The sequence below is a fragment of the Haliaeetus leucocephalus genome, unplaced genomic scaffold (genome assembly GCF_000737465.1).
Source record: "Haliaeetus leucocephalus isolate CR32 unplaced genomic scaffold, Haliaeetus_leucocephalus-4.0 Scaffold450, whole genome shotgun sequence".
Lineage (NCBI taxonomy): Eukaryota > Metazoa > Chordata > Aves > Accipitriformes > Accipitridae > Haliaeetus > Haliaeetus leucocephalus.
Genome location: NW_010972886.1, coordinates 5,055,773 through 5,074,368, shown reverse-complemented (window position 1 = coordinate 5,074,368; position 18,596 = coordinate 5,055,773). Strand labels below are relative to the sequence as shown.

The 18,596-nt window shown below is 41.5% G+C and overlaps 2 protein-coding genes across 2 annotated transcripts in view; both read right to left on the bottom strand.

The window, feature by feature from the left end:
- TAAR5 (trace amine associated receptor 5) overlaps window positions 1–7,448 on the bottom strand; it is a 15,079-nt gene extending 7,631 nt beyond the window's left edge. The window contains 9 exon segments of the mRNA XM_010575037.1: window positions 2,159–2,219; window positions 3,909–3,993; window positions 4,552–4,696; window positions 4,698–4,826; window positions 4,829–5,270; window positions 5,272–5,365; window positions 5,368–5,627; window positions 7,059–7,141; window positions 7,383–7,448. Coding sequence (XP_010573339.1) covers window positions 2,159–2,219; window positions 3,909–3,993; window positions 4,552–4,696; window positions 4,698–4,826; window positions 4,829–5,270; window positions 5,272–5,365; window positions 5,368–5,627; window positions 7,059–7,141; window positions 7,383–7,448 — 1,365 coding nt within the window.
- Window positions 7,449–15,953: 8,505 nt separating this feature from the next.
- TAAR2 (trace amine associated receptor 2) lies at window positions 15,954–16,952 on the bottom strand. The gene has a single exon (XM_010575036.1). It carries the CDS (start codon window positions 16,890–16,892, stop codon window positions 15,954–15,956), a length of 939 nt encoding a protein of 312 aa, XP_010573338.1. The 5' UTR covers window positions 16,893–16,952.
- Between the last annotated feature and the right edge of the window lie 1,644 nt (window positions 16,953–18,596).

The following is an 18,596-nucleotide window of genomic DNA, read 5'->3' as shown; positions in this document are numbered from 1 at the left end:
GGCTCCCGGGGGGAGGGGGGCAGCCGCACGCAGCACCGCGCGAGTGGAAAGAATGGGGGGAAGGGGGCGTAATTTAAGGAAAAGGTGCTGTTGCCTCGGGAACCGAGGGGAAAACGGTATTGCAGTGAGAAGGAGGATGTTACCACATTAATATCCCGCTCTGAAGCACCGCCTCCAGTTTTGGTCACCTTGTCTGTAAATGGGAGGCGGCACTTAGAGGAAAGTGAGTGGGGAATTACGGATGTATTTAAAGGTGCCCGTAAATGCCGAGATTTGCAACGTTTTGCTGAGAGAGGGGGCACGCGGTGCCGGGAACGGCGAGGAGCGGCGGGTGCGTTGGCGGGGCCGCCGGCCGTGGCCGCGGCGCGCGGGAGGAGCAGGCCGCGCCTGGCAGCCAGGGCTGAGGGGAGCAGAGGCACGGCGGAACCCGCTCTCCTCCTGGCCCGGACACCCGGGAAGAAGCAGCAGGTGAGCCTCGAGGACGCCTCCACACGAGCGGCTGGGGCCCTTTGGCATCCTCCCCGGTTCTTCCAAGGGAACATTACAGGACCAGATGCTCCCGCGAGCCCCAGGGCCGGGCTGCTTCATCTGCAGGATACCCCCCTGTGCACGAAACACCGCAGAGCAAACAGCGCGCAGCACCCGACGGCTAGGAACGCCGTCTCCTCCACACAGCCCAGCCTTGCCTAGGGAAGAGCTGCGGCAGTTGGGAAGTATAAGTTTATTTCTGCCACGTCATCGATCTCGGTCATCGCTAAGACTTAGAAATAACTAGAGCAGTCGAAACCCGAATAACATCCTAACCAAACAACGTCAGTAGAAAAGTCCAATAAACTGCCAACACAGTAGAGTGGAGTTAAAGGCCTGAAAGAGACGAGACTACCCTTTACATAGGTGGTTCCTGAGGTGTCTCAAAGCGTGCCGAAAGGCGACACAACATAGCCCCTGAGACTTGCATGCCTACCTCTAGTTCTTATGTTAATTGATGCTTGGAAATGTCCCTTTCTCACTTTCATAAATTAAAGTTACCAAAGAAAAAAATACTCTGATATGCCTATTTGCTGCAGGAATGCTGTATACATCCTCATTCTAGTTTTAATAGGCTATTTTGATTAGCAATGATTTTAGTGCTGCTACATGTGCAGGAGTTTGCCCCCATGCTGTTGACATACTGGAGCTGATCCAAGATGATCCAACTAGACAGTGCACTAATGAGAGTATAATGCACATCCCTTCTGAATTAAGGCCTCGCCTTGATTTCTATCTCCAAGTGTTTGTTGTATAAACTCTGTTGATTGAGCCCGGTCACTCTTGCTTTATAAACCTTCAGCTGAGTTCACTGTCAGTTTTTCTCAAGAAAACAATCCATCTTTTGCTATCTGATTTCAAACATGTGCTTCTCATTAAAAGAAGTGACCCTTCATCAGTGAGAATACTTTATCTGCACATCACCACTTTGGTATTTTTTTTGAGACTTGGAGGTAATACACAGTCATCACTGATCAATGTTCATTCTTATGCTTTGGAAAAGAGGTATCCTAATGCTTTCCTAGAGATGCTGGGTGTTTTATGAACAAAATGCTGGTGCTCACCTGCTGTTAGCTCACTTACCATCAGCATCCACCTTCTATTGTTACTTAACTGAAAAATCTTTGTGATATGATTCTTTAAAGTAACCAGTTGCAGCAAAGGGGAGGAAAAGCTGAATTATAAAACAAACTTCTCATTAAAATGTTGTCTGTACTACAAAAATACTTAAGTAGCCTCTTTAATATAATCATATAAAATAATTATGAAGATACAGTTAATAGACCATCCAGAAAGTCCTATTTATTGATCAGATACTGCTAAGAGCACAGTATGTCCTCAGAAGATACTGGTTAACTCCTATAGAAAAGCCATTGACTGGGAGAACGTGCTCTGTTTTACCCTTTTAGGTAAAACAGGAGGATCCTTCAGTTTCTGCATGCTTTCCTCTGCTAGCAATGGCATATGGACAGGAGTTGTAAAGACGCTGTCTCTAAGTGTTATGGTCAGAGATGCTGAAACAGGGTGCTGCTACACAATTCTGTCTCTAAACTCATTTCATTAGCTTCTTTCTAGAGCTCCCACACCAGCGTTACCTGGGGACTGAGTTCAGAATCATGTGTTCGCTTACCTTTCCTGTTGCTTTTGGAGAGTGATCAGATTTCAGCTGATTAAACGAAATGGGGAAAGCTCTGGGGAAAGAAAGGGGAAAACGTTGAGACCCTGCAATACATAGGCACAGCGTACCGCAAAGGATGCTCTGGATCTTCACTGACTGAAGATCAGAGTATTTGCCAATTATATTCCTGTTGTGTGTAAAACTGAACTAAAAGGGGTGTCACTTCAAACACACACTGTTTGAGGATCCATACTCAGTATGGTGTCTGATGTTTGAAAGAGTTGCAAGTTAAATCACACTAGCATAGTGTGATTTTGAAAGAGCACACCTTCCTCCTAGCCCAGTATCTGAATCTGCCCCACCTTCCTGTTTCTGTATTTCTGCCTCCCACCTCCTGCTCCTGTCCTGGCACCTAACCAGCAGGCATGCGGGCTCAGCAGGGTGGGTGGCACAAACATCAGGGCTGCCGGTGACACAGGAATGAGGCACTCATTTCCGTACAGCTCCCCATGCCTGCCTGATGCATGATGAAATGAAGGGGAAGCAGCCCAACCCTGGCCTCGTATTCCTGATGAGTGTCCTCTTTCCAAGGCATGAGCGGTGCCTAAGTGGTGCGTAATTTACCTTATGGGCAAATTTCATTCTCTGCTATCACAATCCGCTGGCGCGCCTCTAACTTTAGATAGGAAGAGCAATGCTGCGAGTATTTGGTACTGATGGCAAACCGCCTGGCAGAGCTTAACCAGGTGGTTGTTACCGATGCATTCCACCATCAGGAATTCCTGTTATTGTTGTCGTCATCACCGTTTGCTAATTTAATTAAAATACCCGCTCCAGAACCTGAAATGAGATTAAGTTCCTATTACACTCAATGCTGTACAAAATTATGATGGGTGATGGTTTCCAGCCTGAACAAGCTTATGGGTTAATTACATTGCAGAATGGCCAGTAGAACCTATTTGTTTTAAAAAACCTGTATTGGCCATTTGCATGTTATTTAGGCTGGTGCTTGCTCTTCAGCAGCAGTGATTAACATGGTAGCATATGTTTTAAATAAACAGAAAAAGATTCTCTTCCCAATATTGATCATGTTTCCTTAAAAACAAGCAAAAAGTTTACTAGCAACTTATTTGCAAATCTTTCTTTGCCTTTCTCTTTAATTTTCAAAGACCATATTATACTTTCATCGGCAGTAGTGAAATGACCTGACATTATTATTTCAAAGCCCAGACTTCTGTTAAGTAGTACCTGCAAATACATAATCTTTCTAACTTCAGCCAGACCATTTTGAAATGATAGAGTTATAAAGGGTACAAACTTAAATGGCAATGTTTTGTTCAGATAATGAAATACAAATCTACAGAAGGAAAGATACAAAAAATAAGAAAATCTATGGACTTTGTGGTCAGCAACTAGGTCTAATAGAATCCAATAGATTTTCATTCGTAAAATGAGGTCATTGTTGAGCAATCAGTCTTCAGTTTCAATCTTCATTTTACAGCTCCTCCTCCTTCTCATTTTACAATTCATAATTACCTTCATTGCTTTTTGAAACCGTGGAGAAGAAAAAAAAACAAACCACGCAAGGGAATCCTGACAGAATTTGGCTAGGTAAACCAAACAGACATCAAAGGCAAGGGGGTAGAGGGGGAGTTTTAAGACAAGGAAAACATCATTAAATGATAGGTGCAAAATGCAGTGTCAGAAAATCGGGAAGGCAATCCTGGCTACTCCCAGAGTTTTAGCAGCTTTTCCTTCTCACTTGTTTGCTGTGCCACTGTCACTGTACACATCAGTACTCTGGGTTCTGCTTTTCCCTCTCTCCATCATTTCAGCCTCCCTGTGGGCTAGAAAAATAATGTAAAAAATATCAATATAACCTTGCTCTCTCCTCTACTGTTTGCTACTAGCTTAGGCAGACATTTGCTCTCACCTGTAGTTGCATCCTTATGCCTTTTTGTATTTAAAAACTGACATACACCCTATGTAACTTTGTAAATCAGCACTACCTGCTTTGTGTAAAAATTAGGCAATTGCCTGTGAAGAAAGTCTCTTCAGAAACAGGCAGCAACTATTTCAGGATATCTGGGGAATAGTATGGACACGGCCCTCTTTGGAACTGATTACAGCCAATTTTCAAACTCTTGTCGGCATCACATAACAAACACAAGACTTTAATAAGGTGTGTGTGCTGGGACAAATGTTGTGGAAGGTGAGTCACAGAATGGCATGTCTATTTCAACTGGGGATCTGCCCAAGCCAGCTGTTCAAAAAAATTAGAAAATAAGAAGAGAAATACCAGCTAAGTGGATGTTGAAAAATATTAATGAGAAATGTTATGATATAGTCTATAATATTTTCTACAGTGCACATGAAGGCTCTGGTCATCCCTGGTACAAGCCTACTGTAGGTGTCCTGGAACAAAAGACCCCACAAGTTAAGACTAGTTTCACAGCTTTTCCTGAACCAACGGTAGGAAAACACATAGATCAAGGGATTGCAGGCAGAACTGAAGTAAGCAAACCAAATTAGGTCAAACAGAACTGGGGTGGGTAATGAAATCCAGAAGACTGTTTACCATGGTGTCAATAGTAAAGGGCAACCAGCACAGGAGGTAGACTCCTACAGTTACCCCCAGAGTCCTTGCTGCTTTGGATGCTCTCCTACGTGTAGCTGAGACCTGATACTCATACTCATGTTGTTTATCGGCCTGGCTTGCTTGTTAGCCACAGTAAATATTTTTACGGACAGAACTACCATTACGAGGCAAGGGAAGAAGAATACTGGGAAGTTCAACCACCCCCAGATCTTGTTGAACAGCAGCTGACAGCTACCAACACAAGGCAAGTCTCGCAAAAAACGGCCCAGTCCTTCTGCAGTTGCTTTAGTGTAGAGGAAGACAGAGGTATGTATATGTATATAAGCCTCATACACTGCCCTCCCCACCCCGGTGTAAATGCAGGACACTCTTATGGTGAACTTGGTGGGGTAGAGCAAAGGGTCACAGATGGCACAGTGCCGATCAATGGAGATGAAACACAGGTGAAGTAAGGAGGTCAAGCAGAAGAGTGTGTCCAGAAAGGTGTGCGGCCTACAGAAGTCATCTCCAAAATACCAGCAGATATAATACTCTAAGCCCCAGGAGGAGGTCAGCAAGGGCGAGGGAGAGGAGCAGGCAGTTGGTGGGCTTGTGCAGGGCTTTGAAATGGGAAACGACATGATGACAAGCAGCTTCCCCAGCACCGTGATCAGTGTGCCCAAGGCACAAGCCAGATAAATGGCCAGCTGGACCCCAAAGGGGTGTAAGGTCCTGTAGCAGGAGCCGTTCGCCTCGTAGCACAAGAAGACAAGCATCCCCTTCTCGGCACTGGGAACCCGGGCTGAGCTCACACCAAGCCTGCCCAGGTCCCACTGCGTACCCCGGCTCTGCCACAAGCCTGGAAAAGGATTCGCCTTCCAGCAGAGGTGCCAAATCACTAACCTGAAAAAAAGGTAACAAAAAGCCAGGTTAGAGGGAGAGATGTCTTTTAATCAAGTACTTTTATTAAAGCCATCGCATAGTTTCCGTATTTCAAGAGAAAAAAAGAGCCTGATTTATCTGTTTTATATCTCTATTGAAATAAAACAGCTCTAGATCAGTGTATTCAATTTTTGTGGCATCACTTTTTATATTTTTTTGTTTTCTTTCAGCCAATACCGCAAATAGTTCAGGAAATGCAGCAAGTCCAGAGGTGTGTGGGCAAGCAGTCAACAAAAAGAAGGTCTGCCTTAGAAGGCAAACCAGAGCTGAGTAAGAGGCATTGCAAGCCAAAGCTCCCTAAGGGATTTGAAAGCTGACTTTGGTATAATGGTACACTGGTTCCTGTGAATTTCCCTGGAAATGAAGTTCCAATTTAGTTACGATTCTTTTTATTATGTAGAAGCTGTGAAGTGATTATTCTGAAACAAGTAATATCTGATTGCAAAGGAAAACCCCTCAGGGCAAGTTGCTCATTTTATAGTGTTCTGGCTATGGGGATATATATGGATATCCATTGTGTTGATGACAAAAGTATTCAGCAAGGCAGACAGAAATATTGTTATATGCCCTAAAGATTGGTCCTGCTTTTTACTTATGAAATTGCTATTTAAGTTTTAAGTTACTTAGTTTTTAATTTGAACTGTAAGAAATATACAATATTAATGGATTATAGTGCATTATTCCAGCAGTCTTTTTAATAAATCAGATAACTGAAAGGTATGATTTTTAACAGTGGGACAATTACAATTAAATACATGACATTCTTCTATATGTGTTTTTGTTCTTGAAATGACTGGTATAATAGCTGGAAATTATTCCCACCTTTCCCATCCTTCCCAGCAGCAACAAAACATAATAACAAATGTCTCTTAATTTTATTTCCATAAACTTTTAAATCAGGAATACTTATGGTAAAATATCTCTTTTCGTAGAGTGGGAGCTGTACTGCAATGCACTGAAATCCTTTTCTAAGTACATGCCTACTGCCTGAGTGGAAAGCGTGAGATGTTATATAAACCAGATGGAGAGAGAGTCCCTATAGGTGACTAATATACCCTAGGGGCATAGAGAGACTGTTGTGTATTTGGCAAAAATTGCCATTTTCTAAGAAGAAGTTTAAATGCACACTTGCTCAGCTGCTGTTGAATCAAAATTGCTGGGTATAGTCTAAAGCTGAACTTTTGTTGAATGTACTATGCAGCCTAGTAATCCACTGGAAAACACAAAAACCCCAGAAGGATAAGTGTGCTGATATGGTTCGATCTGCAGTGAAGACATGCATAGCCAATATCTTTTTTCATTGAAACTGCTGCATATAACCTCTAAGATCTAAATTCCTCTAAGTAACCTCTGAGTTCCTTAAAATAGAACAAGACAGTTTCAAAGGATTACGGACTTTCTAAGAGGGCCATCATCAGTGCCCCTGTGCCATGAAATTTTTCCTCACAGCTTCCAGGAGAGTCAGTCTGGGATCCCTAAAAAGAATATAATAGTATGAGAATGCTGTGGGCTTACTAAGTTGACCTATATTGAGCTAGTGAACCTAAACCTCAAATCTTCCGTCACATGTATTACAGCTGTATAGCCCATAGTGCAGCCTTTTGTTCTCCCTTGTAGTAGTAAGCATTTACCATCTCTGAAGAAGTCAGGGTCTCATATATGAGTGTTTTATCATTACTGCAGAGTGGCGGAAATGTTTGTAGAGTAAATACTCACCCAGTCCAGCTTAAAATTCTGCCAGGTGTAGTGCACTCCACCTCCATTCAGACAGGGGGTCTCCATAGGGTGCGGTATGTATTTTTTCTTAATATTTTTTACACAAATAGCATCATTTGGCCTTCAGTTTTGTAACTATGGAAAATCCTTGTCCATAGCACTCACAAGAAATTGTTCCACCTGCTGTATCCCAGTTTTGTGTAACTTTTGCTTTTATGTTTTCCTGCTCTTGGTTACACTGGCCTGTGTTCTGTCCATTCAAGTGCTCATGTAGGACACACGTATATGAGCAGTTTTAGAAACAGTACCTCTGTAAGTTAACTGTGCCACCTTAAACTGTTAAAAGTGGAAGTGAAGATGGAGACAGAAGAGCTCTCTGCCATTGACCCCATCTGTAGCATCTTTGTCCAAATTAGTCAGCTGAAGGATTACAACCAATGAGACTGTGGATTAGAGAAGGAGTAAAAAATTATATTTTAGTTCAGGAATTTAATAAAAAGAATTAATAAATTCAAATATTTTATCTGTTATCTTTGAAATTGAAAAATCATATATTTGTTTCAGTCTAGGATTGTCTTAACCCCATTTTTCTTTCAGTTTATTGATCTTGTTATCCTTTTATTGTCTCCTTTTTTTCCATTTATGTCAAATTTGAAATTATTAATATCATAATAAAGTGAAAAATCCCAATACTTCATCATCTTCAAAACATTCCCTCTCATCATTTTTTTCTGTCTAAACTTTTTTCTGAATGTGAACCCAAAGAGCAGTTTTTAGTGAACTTAGTGTTTAGTGATGCAGCAGAGAAGTTGTAAAAGGTATGACAGAAAAAAGTCAAAATACAATACAAAAAGTTGAATGTGACATACTCTGGTTCAAGAGTTCTCTGCAGAAGAATTCATTAATAACAGGTATTAAAGGTAATCCCAAGTCTGCAAAAGAGGGCTGCAGGTACAACCAATATAGCCCTTCCCCAGAGTTCCTGATTCCCTTTGCTGTTGTTTGCACTGAGCAAAACACATGTCAACTGGGAATAATCTGACCAAAACAAGCAATATGTCAATAGGGCCTGTTAATTCACATTTCAGAAGAAAAATTAGAAACTTAAGATATTTTAAGCTGGTAAAAAAGGAAAGGAGAGGGAGAAGTAAGGTGGTGTACTGCACAGCACTGGCAGAACAAAATGAACAAAGTATTAATACTGAAATACAAGCCACCAAGTAGTCCAGCCTGTGAAAAGCATCAAATGGCCTTCAACCACCTGGATGTGGCTCACGCAAAGCTGCCTTTTTATACTGGGCAGTTTTTTAGTGGCACAAAGTGGACAGAGGTGACCGAACTCCCCTGGGCAAGGAACAGGAGTGCACATGGCAGCTTAAAACAGACATCCCTATCACTCGTCTTCTGCTGATTCAAGGCACCTGCACAACACTGACCTGCAGCCAGACCGCTGATCCCAGACTGGGCAGATATCACTCCCTCCCTGCAATTTCCACCAAAGGAAGCAGAAATGGCCAATGTAATTGCCCACAATTTCTTGCCCAGCTGGTGTGGGGCCTGCGAGACTAGAGGGGATGTTCTGGTCCAGGGCTGTTCCATGGGCATCAAACACCACTTTCAAATCCTGTAGAATCACATTTTCTTCCTGTCTGACCTGGCAATGTTGCACTGCTGGTAGCATTACTTGAATGAGATACTGATTTCTGCTAAATTGTCACAACGAGGAATAAAAATCACTTTTTTGCCCAGAATAACATTAGAAAAGCCAGATGCACTGGAATGTCCTGCATCACCAAACAGGAGCACACTCCTTTTGTACTCGGACAACAGAGCAGCTGCGTGGCAGCACCTGACCGTCACTTTGGCGTCCTGACTGTGGGGAAAGGGCACAGTGCAGTAACCACCGGGAAGACAGAACTGAAGCTTTGCCCATGAAACCTTTGACAAATATGATGGGGGCTTTTTATTTATATTTGATTTACTCCCTTTTAAAAAATCTAACTTTTAATTCCTCTGAGGGAATGTACCCACCTTCATAGATGACTGTTTTGATGGTAACTTATTTTCATTAGCAGTGCAGTGCAGCACATGGAGAGAAAGGCAGTTGTTCAGAGGCTAGACCATCATACCCTAAATCAACCCACGTTTAAGATATTTTTCAGCTACAGAATGAAAAATTGTGTTTATAAAAGCAGGCTGAGGTTGATTTATCAGCACTTGTAAGACTGTGTCTGGAGTCCTATGAGTAGATAAAGATGACGGAGTGTTTTCAGCTGGAAAAAGTGTTTCGGCTCCATTCTGCTCCCCTGGTTCGTTTGGAAAGTTTGACTAATAGATCGGGACGACTAGGGTGCTAATTTTCAGACAATGATATCTAAATAATTACCTCATGCGGCTTAAGCATGAGAGTTCACGCTGGCCCTTGGACACAATGGTTCTTCAGTGTTGTGGCCACGTTGCTTGTGTCTCTGTGCACACGGCAGAGAGTCTGGATGATGTATCCTGTATATTTTGTCAGTGTGCTGGTCCTTTCCTAGCACCCGGACACAACATTTCTTCAGATGTTGTATTACCTTGCTGAATCTAAGTCCACCCATAGGTTACCTGTTATTGTATTTGACAGTATATGCACATACTGTAAAGATAAAAGAACCATATAAATATTTGCAAAGTTTTCTGAAAGTAATTCCAGGAGTTGCTAATTCATTTATAAAGAATGTGACTAGTTAACCAAGTTTTTACAGGAAGGCAGTAGAGTACACTGAAAATAGCACTCTGAATATTGCACCTGCAATGACCGTTTTCAAAGGTTTTTTGTAACAGATGATAAACCCTAAGTGATGGGGCTGCAGGCAGAGCTGAAATAATCCAGCCAGCAGGTGGCATTGCACAAGCCCTTAAGTGCCGAGAAGTTAATAAAAAGATCAACTGTTAGGAGAAAGGCAGCCAAAACCAACAACAAACCCAACCAACCAACCTCCCCACCCCCCTGCCCCTGCCAAATTCCCATGATTATGCATGGTGTTTCCATTACTTTGTTCTGGTTTTGAAGGAATTCTGATTCTTGTGACACAGAATTTTGTTAAGTTTTCTGCAGTGTTTTCTTGCTACAGAAACTATGTAGACTTGCATCTCTACCATCACTGTGCCTGGAGAAGAGGAAGCAAAGGGAGAAGCCAGCACTTCTCAGCATTTGTTAAGTATGAGAGAAACACAGAAACTGCTGCAGGAAATAGGTGCCATATATTCTCCAATACTGTCAGTATTTAACCGTGAGAAAACCATGCTAAAGGCAAACAAGAATAAAATTGACGTGCTATCTAAGAAAATTACTTCTATCATAGGGATGGTCCTTTTGGTGATGTAATGCTGTATTGGGTCTGGCACAAATGCAATGGGTCAAAGATGGTATAATTACAGTCGAGAGAGAGAAATCAGACAGAACAGTGAGGTGCTGCACACAACTGTCATCACAAGATGTGTCAAGTTTGCAGGAGAGATCCCCAAGGTACCAGCACGATTTGATGGAGCTGGCTGCACTGTGGGGCATAACATGACACTGAGAAAAAGTCAGTTTTGACTATGGAGCAGACCAGAAATTTGGTGGGAGAGCAGGTTGCTGGAGATGATGGATGGAAGCAGTCACAGATATATTTCCCTCTGTTTTGGACAGGACGGTTCCACCTGTGTACGTGTGCACAGCACAGGGGCAAAGCCCATGTCTTGCATTTCTAGGCCCTAAATTGTTAACTGTATCTTGCATTTCTAACCCTAAAATCTTAACAAAGTCAAAGCAATACTACACCAGCTGTGAGCCCCAGAGGCTAGATGAAGTCATGATTTGGCAGCATGAAGTATTCGCCAAAGTATTGCAACACAACCAATCCTGGGGCAGAAAACTAGGTGACACAAAATTGCTTAAACATTGAAGAACAAGATCTGTAGGGGAAAGGGTTTTTTTGGGAAAAAGACATTCTTGAGCACGCAGTCCTTTCTTTTGGTCAAATCTTGCCTCTCCTGATTTATTTAAAACATATCTTTATATCTTCAGAAGCATCTTTAAACCATCATGATTACAGTGTCAGGTCTAGAGACAAATGCGACTGTCGCAAGTGCTGTGACTGTCACTTCTGTCCCTCGGCATCTGAACTGAAGGATGAGGGGACAAAATCTGGCGCTTAGCTCCACTGATGTCAGGTACCTGCAGCATCAGTGTACTTTGGCCATGCGCAGGCTCTGAAATTAAAGTGTCTGAGGGCAGGATCCCAAGCGCAGGATGGAGCTCAGGTGTCGCTAGCTGACGGGTATGAAAATGCTGATGGGGGCCGGTGGCACAGGCCAGCTGCCCCCCTCCCGGCTGGCCTCGCCTGCGAGCTGCTGCAGCTGCAGCTTCTGCTTGCAGGCAGGGAGCGAGAGAAGGCTGCTCCCGGTCAGAGTCAAGCAAATATTTGCCTGTTTTCCCCTCCCCTCCTGCCTCAGAAGGCTCCCTTCCCCTGCCTTTCCATCTTGCTCCGGTCTACACCCCAGATCAATTTTTTTGGTGTGTTTAAATATCCCTATTAAAATCCAAGGCTCCTTTGAGTGCTTTTTTCCTCCATCCTGCATTTTGGTGGAAATGTGTGAGTAAAAACATGAGTGAAAGCACTCCTCCTTTCTTACAAGAGAAACTGGAATGTTCTTGTTTATATATTGTTAAAAAGGTTCATGGCCGTCTCTTGAGAAACTGCACATCCTTTTGTATGTGGGTTTTCTCTGTAATGCTTCATTGATGCTTCGTTGCTGCTGTAGCCACGAAGACTGACTCGCAGCTGATCCAGTGGGAAGATGATTTCATTAGGTTATATAAATGGAAGAATAAATAAATCAGTTTAATATATTACAGTTACAGCTGTATAGGCCCTTTTGTCAGGAGTTTCTTGGAACAGTTACTTTCATTTACTTAATTTTCACTTAATCCGATTAAAATGTTGTGGGGTTTTTTTGTTAAAAAAACATTATAACTGAAAATTGGATGCTGACTATTGAGCATTAATTTACCTGAACTTATCTGGCTTCTTTGGCGTATTTTCATCTTGAATAGAAAAATTAATGCCTGTAAACCAAAACCATTAATTTAAATCTTGATTAATTTATTTTGGAGATGCTACTGCAGTGTCTCCAGATAATTGCCATTTGGATGTTTTATGTTATTGCTCACTTCCTTCACCTGCAAAACACGCCTGCCTTCAGAACCATGGTTATATCAGTGACTTTATGCTAAATACTTGTTAAGTGCTCTGCAGTATTAAGGTATAAAATAAAAATCAGCACAGAGCTTGCAAAAATAAATCAATCTATTTCTCAAAAAGTTTTCAGCTGGTGTTGTTGCAACCCAAGGATTTAACTTTTTTTTTTTTACCCCTTTCTTAGTAATAGATGTTGACTTTTTTCTTGAAAGCTGCCTTTGCCTGTGGACTCCACAAGGGGGTAGGAAATCCTTTCTCACAGTTTAGGCTGTGACAGAAATGACCAAAAGAAAAAAAAAAATAGTGCTGTCAGACTGAGGTGCCCACCTGGATGTGGGAGCTTGAACTCCCTTCTGAGTCCAGGATTGGAAATATATCCTCTGAGAGCAATGTCAGCTCTTGCTGGAATCATTCACAGTAAAAAAAGATAGAAGAAGTCTTAACCCTTCTGGCTGCTGCCCTGTGGAGAAGAACATGGTCCAGATTTGATATAGACCAGAATTCAGGCTAAAACAGTTCACTGTGTAGCTTGGACCAACAGATTAATGGGTGAGCATGTGTTTCAGAAAAAATAATACAAAACAATTTACCATGATATTTAAGGAGAGGAGGAAATGAAGAGATCTGCAGTGCTTGCATCTGAACATAAATGGTGTACCCCATTGAATTGGATGTGATTAATATGTTATAGCAAAACCCACAAGACACTCATGTTCTCCTGTGCACCAGCAGCTGTGGTCCACAAAAAAAATCCCTGTTACTCTGATGCCCTAGGTTTTGTGCAAAGCAGTGCTTTGTTTAGCACCAAGTTTAGCACCAGTATCAAGTTTAACAGCAGGTGGAACAGCATGACATGCCACAAAGTTGTTCAGGAACCAAATCCCACCATCTGACAGATCTGCAAGTCCCCTTGGCCAGAAGAACTACTGAAGAAGATGTAGGTGCAGGCTGCAAATTGGGTAGCAAGACTGACAAAGTAGATACTCCTTTAACATCCAAGGGCACACACTGGACACACACAAGGACATGACACATTGAAGCCTCACAGATTGCTCAAAATTGTTCCCTGAAGATTTGCAGTCTGGAAGAAATGTTGCCTTTGTAGGAGATGTCATGTACTGGGCTGACTCTGAATGATTTATGCTATGTGTTAATGAAGTAATTTAATCATTACTTAAAATGTCTCCAATTGCATCATGTGTTACCAGCTACACATTTAATATGTAGAAGAGTTTTCAGAAATGCCTAAATGTGGCCTTAGGGACTTAATTAGGCACCTAACATTAACTTATCCTATTCTTGTGTAACGAACAGAAGGGATTAAAACTCACTCTGCAGAATATTTGAGTACAGTGGCAAATACTGCTGGCAGCAAACATTGTGAAGATGCTTAAAAAGGATCTGTAGTTGCCTCCAAGTCTAGTGTTATATCTAATTTTTTGGCCCATCATCAGAGTCATGGCTTCACTGCTAGAAGAATGTCAGGGATATTTAGCATTTGTTAGCTTTCAGTAAAAACCCTCATAGACTAGTTTTAACACAAAGACAGATCTGATGGGGCACAAGTTTCTTTGAAGAAGCCACACTGAGCCGCATGCAGACATGACCTGGGACAGCTGGCTGCGACACCAACTCTGCTGTGCTCCCCATCCCCTCGCATGGAGCTCCCCATTCCGTGCCAGCACCGGCACACTGCAGGCTCTCCGTATCACCCCCAAACACTGTGTATTTCGTGTGGCTGAGCTCCAGGAGGAGAAGCAGGAAGTTCCTGAGAGCATCCCAGGTGGGACACTGGCCAGGGAGGCGTCATGTGAAGTGTATGCAAAGGTTGCCCCCCACTTGACCAGAGCTTCCAGAGAGCTGGCCCCCAGGAAAGCACTGCAGGAACAAAACCAGATAAGATGAGTCTAGACAAACCTGAGGCTTGGCTGCAAGCAACCTGCTGCTCAGTTTCTCGCTCTCCCTGAGCCCCACTCCCGCTGCCCTCGTGTTTAATCTGGGGGTCTCCCTGGGCATGCTTTGAGCAACGATATGGGACAAAGTATTATCCAACTTCTAGGTGCCTAAAGTCTTTATTGCATCCAGCCCTGCTTTGTTCCCTGCTCTGGCTGTTCAGCTAGTGGCAACTGTGCACAGAGAAAGTATTTGCATCAGCTTAAAGACCTTGGGGTTTATGTTTCTTATTACGAAAGATGAGAGCCTTACACTTCAGCCCAGATAAATCTGTGACCTTCCAGCTCCTTTCTGTCTCAGATGTTTCAGGGTTGGGGTGAAATGGGAATTTTCCAGATCCCAAATAGAACGTGTTCATGTTATTACAAATCCATTAAAAAGTTTTCAGCAAAGAAAATGAGCAGCTATCACTGGCATGCCATACTAATATAGATGCAATAAGTCAAGAAGTGAATAAACATGTGGGTGGCTTTTTGGTAGTCAGACTTTAATAAGGGTAGAGTATACACTGTATGCATACCACAAAAGGTAAGTCAGAGGTACAATTCACAATAAAAAGACTGCAGTATCTGGATTCAGTAACAACAACTCAGCCAACCTTATTTTAAGCATGTAACTGATGTGAACCTGTCAGTGATTCTTACTGACTTCAGAGGGAGCTCAGCATGGCAAGGACCTCAGTGAGAGGCTCTAGTCCAGTGTGAAAGTGTGGTGGGGTGAATATGGGGTGGGCTGTCAGCAAGCATATTTTATAACATCTGGAGCCTGACATCTAAACGAAGAAAGGACAAGCACGTACCTGAGTGTGAGCAGTACTCTCGTTTCTGAGTACTCCTCCTCAAGTATGAAGCACATGGAGGACAAGGGCTGAAAACCTGATTCTGTTGTTTTCAGGGAAAAAGATCATCTTCAAGCCAAAATTACACTTAAATTCTATTTGCTTGGGAATAACAGCAGAGTCTATACATCTGCTAATGCCCCAGTCACAAAAGGGTGACAAAGACTGTCACCATATTAGCTTGGGATGTATTCAGTTCAGGAGATTATCTGGTGAACCTCAAGAAAGATTAGCTGCATGCATACAAGATTAGGTGAAATAGTGTTTATGGACCGTATGTAAATACTTTCTGAAATTAAAAAAAACCCAATACCTTAAGAGATTGTAGAAGGAAACTTCTGAAACACTCTCAAGGCATTAAGAGTGAACACAAGTGGTAAATAAGTATCATATGAAATGAGTCTGATTTTATTAAAGAAATATTTGATGAGATAATTCTACAAGACTGACTCATAAAATTCATATTGCACATTTCAGGCTTTTACTGAACCATGAATATCCAGTAATCCACTCTTTCTTCTTCATTTCTAGAGCTGCTGTCAGTAGTAGAATCTATTACCATGACTGATCTTCAGATAAAAGTTTTATTGTACGAAAATGTGGATTAAATATTTTGCCTTTTAAGATATATTTAAATGTTTTCCGAAACCATGGATAGAAAAAGCCATATATTAATGGATTGCAGAAAGAATTTAAATACCCAAGCCAGTTTAGAGCATCAAACAAAGGTAAAGGAGTAGAGAAATTTAAAAATGGATCAATTAAGATTGCGAAAAAACAAGGAAACCAGCATATTAAGAAACCCAGCATAACTATACTTAAAGTCTTGGCAGCTTTCCTGTCTTTATTCTTAGAAAGCTCATTTTTCTTATCACTTTTTGTGTGCCTGTGTGCTTGGCTCAACTCACACATGTGCCTTTGGGAGACAGTAAAAATTTTAACATAAATCCCTATCATAATACAAGCAGGAGCAAATAAACCAACTGTAAATAAAACAGCTCCCCACAGTTTGTTGAACATAATAGGGCACAAGCTCAAGCATTTAACCAGTGTTTCATAACCCTCAATTCCAGAAGCATAAGCTTCTGAGAAAACTACACCAAAAGCAAAAGCAGCAGGCACTGACCAGCACACTGCTATGATTTGTTTTATGGCCGCAACAGTCATGGTGCTGGCATAATGCAGAGGGTGGCAGACTGCATAAAACCGATCCACGGCAATGGAACAAAGATGGAAAATGGAAGCTAAACAGAGCATCAGGTCAAAACTATAATGAACTTTGCAGAATGTCATCCCAAAATACCAGCAGTTCTCCACAGACCTCACCATGCTGTAAGGCATAATGGCAAAGCCCAGCAGGAAATCCGTGACAGCCATGGATAGGATGAGGAAATTGGTCGGAGAATGAAGCTGCTTGAAATACGAGATGGAAACGATTATGGCCAGATTCCCTAAGATGGTGAGAATGAAGGCTGCTGTTATGAATAGATACATTACCCCTCGTACTCCGGCTGACCTAAAGCTCTCAGGACAGGATGTATTTCCAAACTCAGAGCAATCAGTCAAATCCCTCGAGATATTCAGAGAAAGCATAATCAATCTTTCATTAGACTTTTCTAATGGAGATGCAGTTCCATAGGCAGATTTAAGTTTCCGAAAGATTCCAATTCCTAACATGAGAATACAAGATAAAGTAAGGCAAGAGCATGAACTCAATTACTAAGTGAAATGCAGAAATTCAGAAGCAGACCTTCTCTTGGCTTAAATAGGGACCAGTTGCAATGCATTATTTTTCTGAAATGGTACATGAAATCTGATAACTGGAAGCTATTATAAAATTCATTGCAAACAATATTTTTTAAAAAAGCAGTTGAAAGTAAACTTAATTACCTCTTAAAATAACTATATAATATGATAATGTCAATTTTAGTTTGTGCATTCTGTCTGGAGCATTCTGTAAAATAGAGTTCTTGTACTTCTTATACATCATAGTATTAGTAATTTTAAAGTGTTAGAAGAAAAAGATGCATAGACAAAGAAACCCCTCAAGTCACTTCAGTCTGTAAATACTATATAGGATTTTTTTGTCTCTTCAATCTTAGAACACTGATCTTTTTTCTATAGGAGAAATGTTATGTGAGCTGACAAACCTCAGCTTTCTTGGAGATTTCAGTTAATGTGCTATTCACCTAAACAGTCATCTTAAGAGTCACAAATCAGCTGCCAAAACCCCCTTTTCCAAATTATTTATGATGCTAAACTCACCTGCTGTGGATTATGAAGTACTGGCAATGAATGCATCTGATGGAAATCGGTTGTAAAACTGGTGTGGTAAGAAGTATTATTTTCTTTCCTACATAATACACTTTTTTCTATCATTATAGTTCCACTAACTAAAAGGGAGTGGAGATAGGTCGAGTCTTGTCTCCTGTGATAGACTGTGGTCCAGCTGCAGTAGTTATAAATTAATATATGAGTGAATATTTTCAAGGGGTAAAAAATTCCCTTCATTTATCTGGGGAGAACCAGACCCATTTCTTCCACCTCTTTTCCTGATAACTTCTTTTGGACAAAGAGCAAATTTAGAAATAGACACAGAAAGAGATACTCTCCTCCACGGCAATTTAACCCACTTAAAAGAAACTTGGGAAGCAGCTCAGTCCACTGACTTTTTCCAATAGGTATCACCCTGGAATGAAGAAAATACAGAAACAGAGCATCACAAGATTAAAAAGAGTACTTGGTAGTTAGTTTTATAGGCTAGTCCTACCTGGTTCTCTTTTAGTAATACCATCAATAGCTTCTCTAAGTAGACATTTTCCTGTTTTGTTTTTGTCCTGCAAAACTGCAATGTTGCTAAAAAGCAGACCCCCTCTGCATCTTGGCTCAGATTAATGAAAGGTGGGAATTTATTTTTCTTTTATGACATTACACTTAAGTCCCAGGAGATTCTGAGTGAAAAATATGTATATAATGTAGGGGTTTACATCAACAGGAGATAAACAAAGCCAAGTGTCTCTATTCCCAAGACCATTACTTTTGTTTGCTCTATTAATTCATTTACCCTTGTGTATAGAGGAGCTATTTTGGTGACTTAAGGTAGGTACAAGTTATATCAAAACGAGTCTCTGAAAGGAGAGGCTAAAGATAAAGGTGAAAGAAAGATGTTCTGGTTTTTATGTTTTAGTGGCTAATACA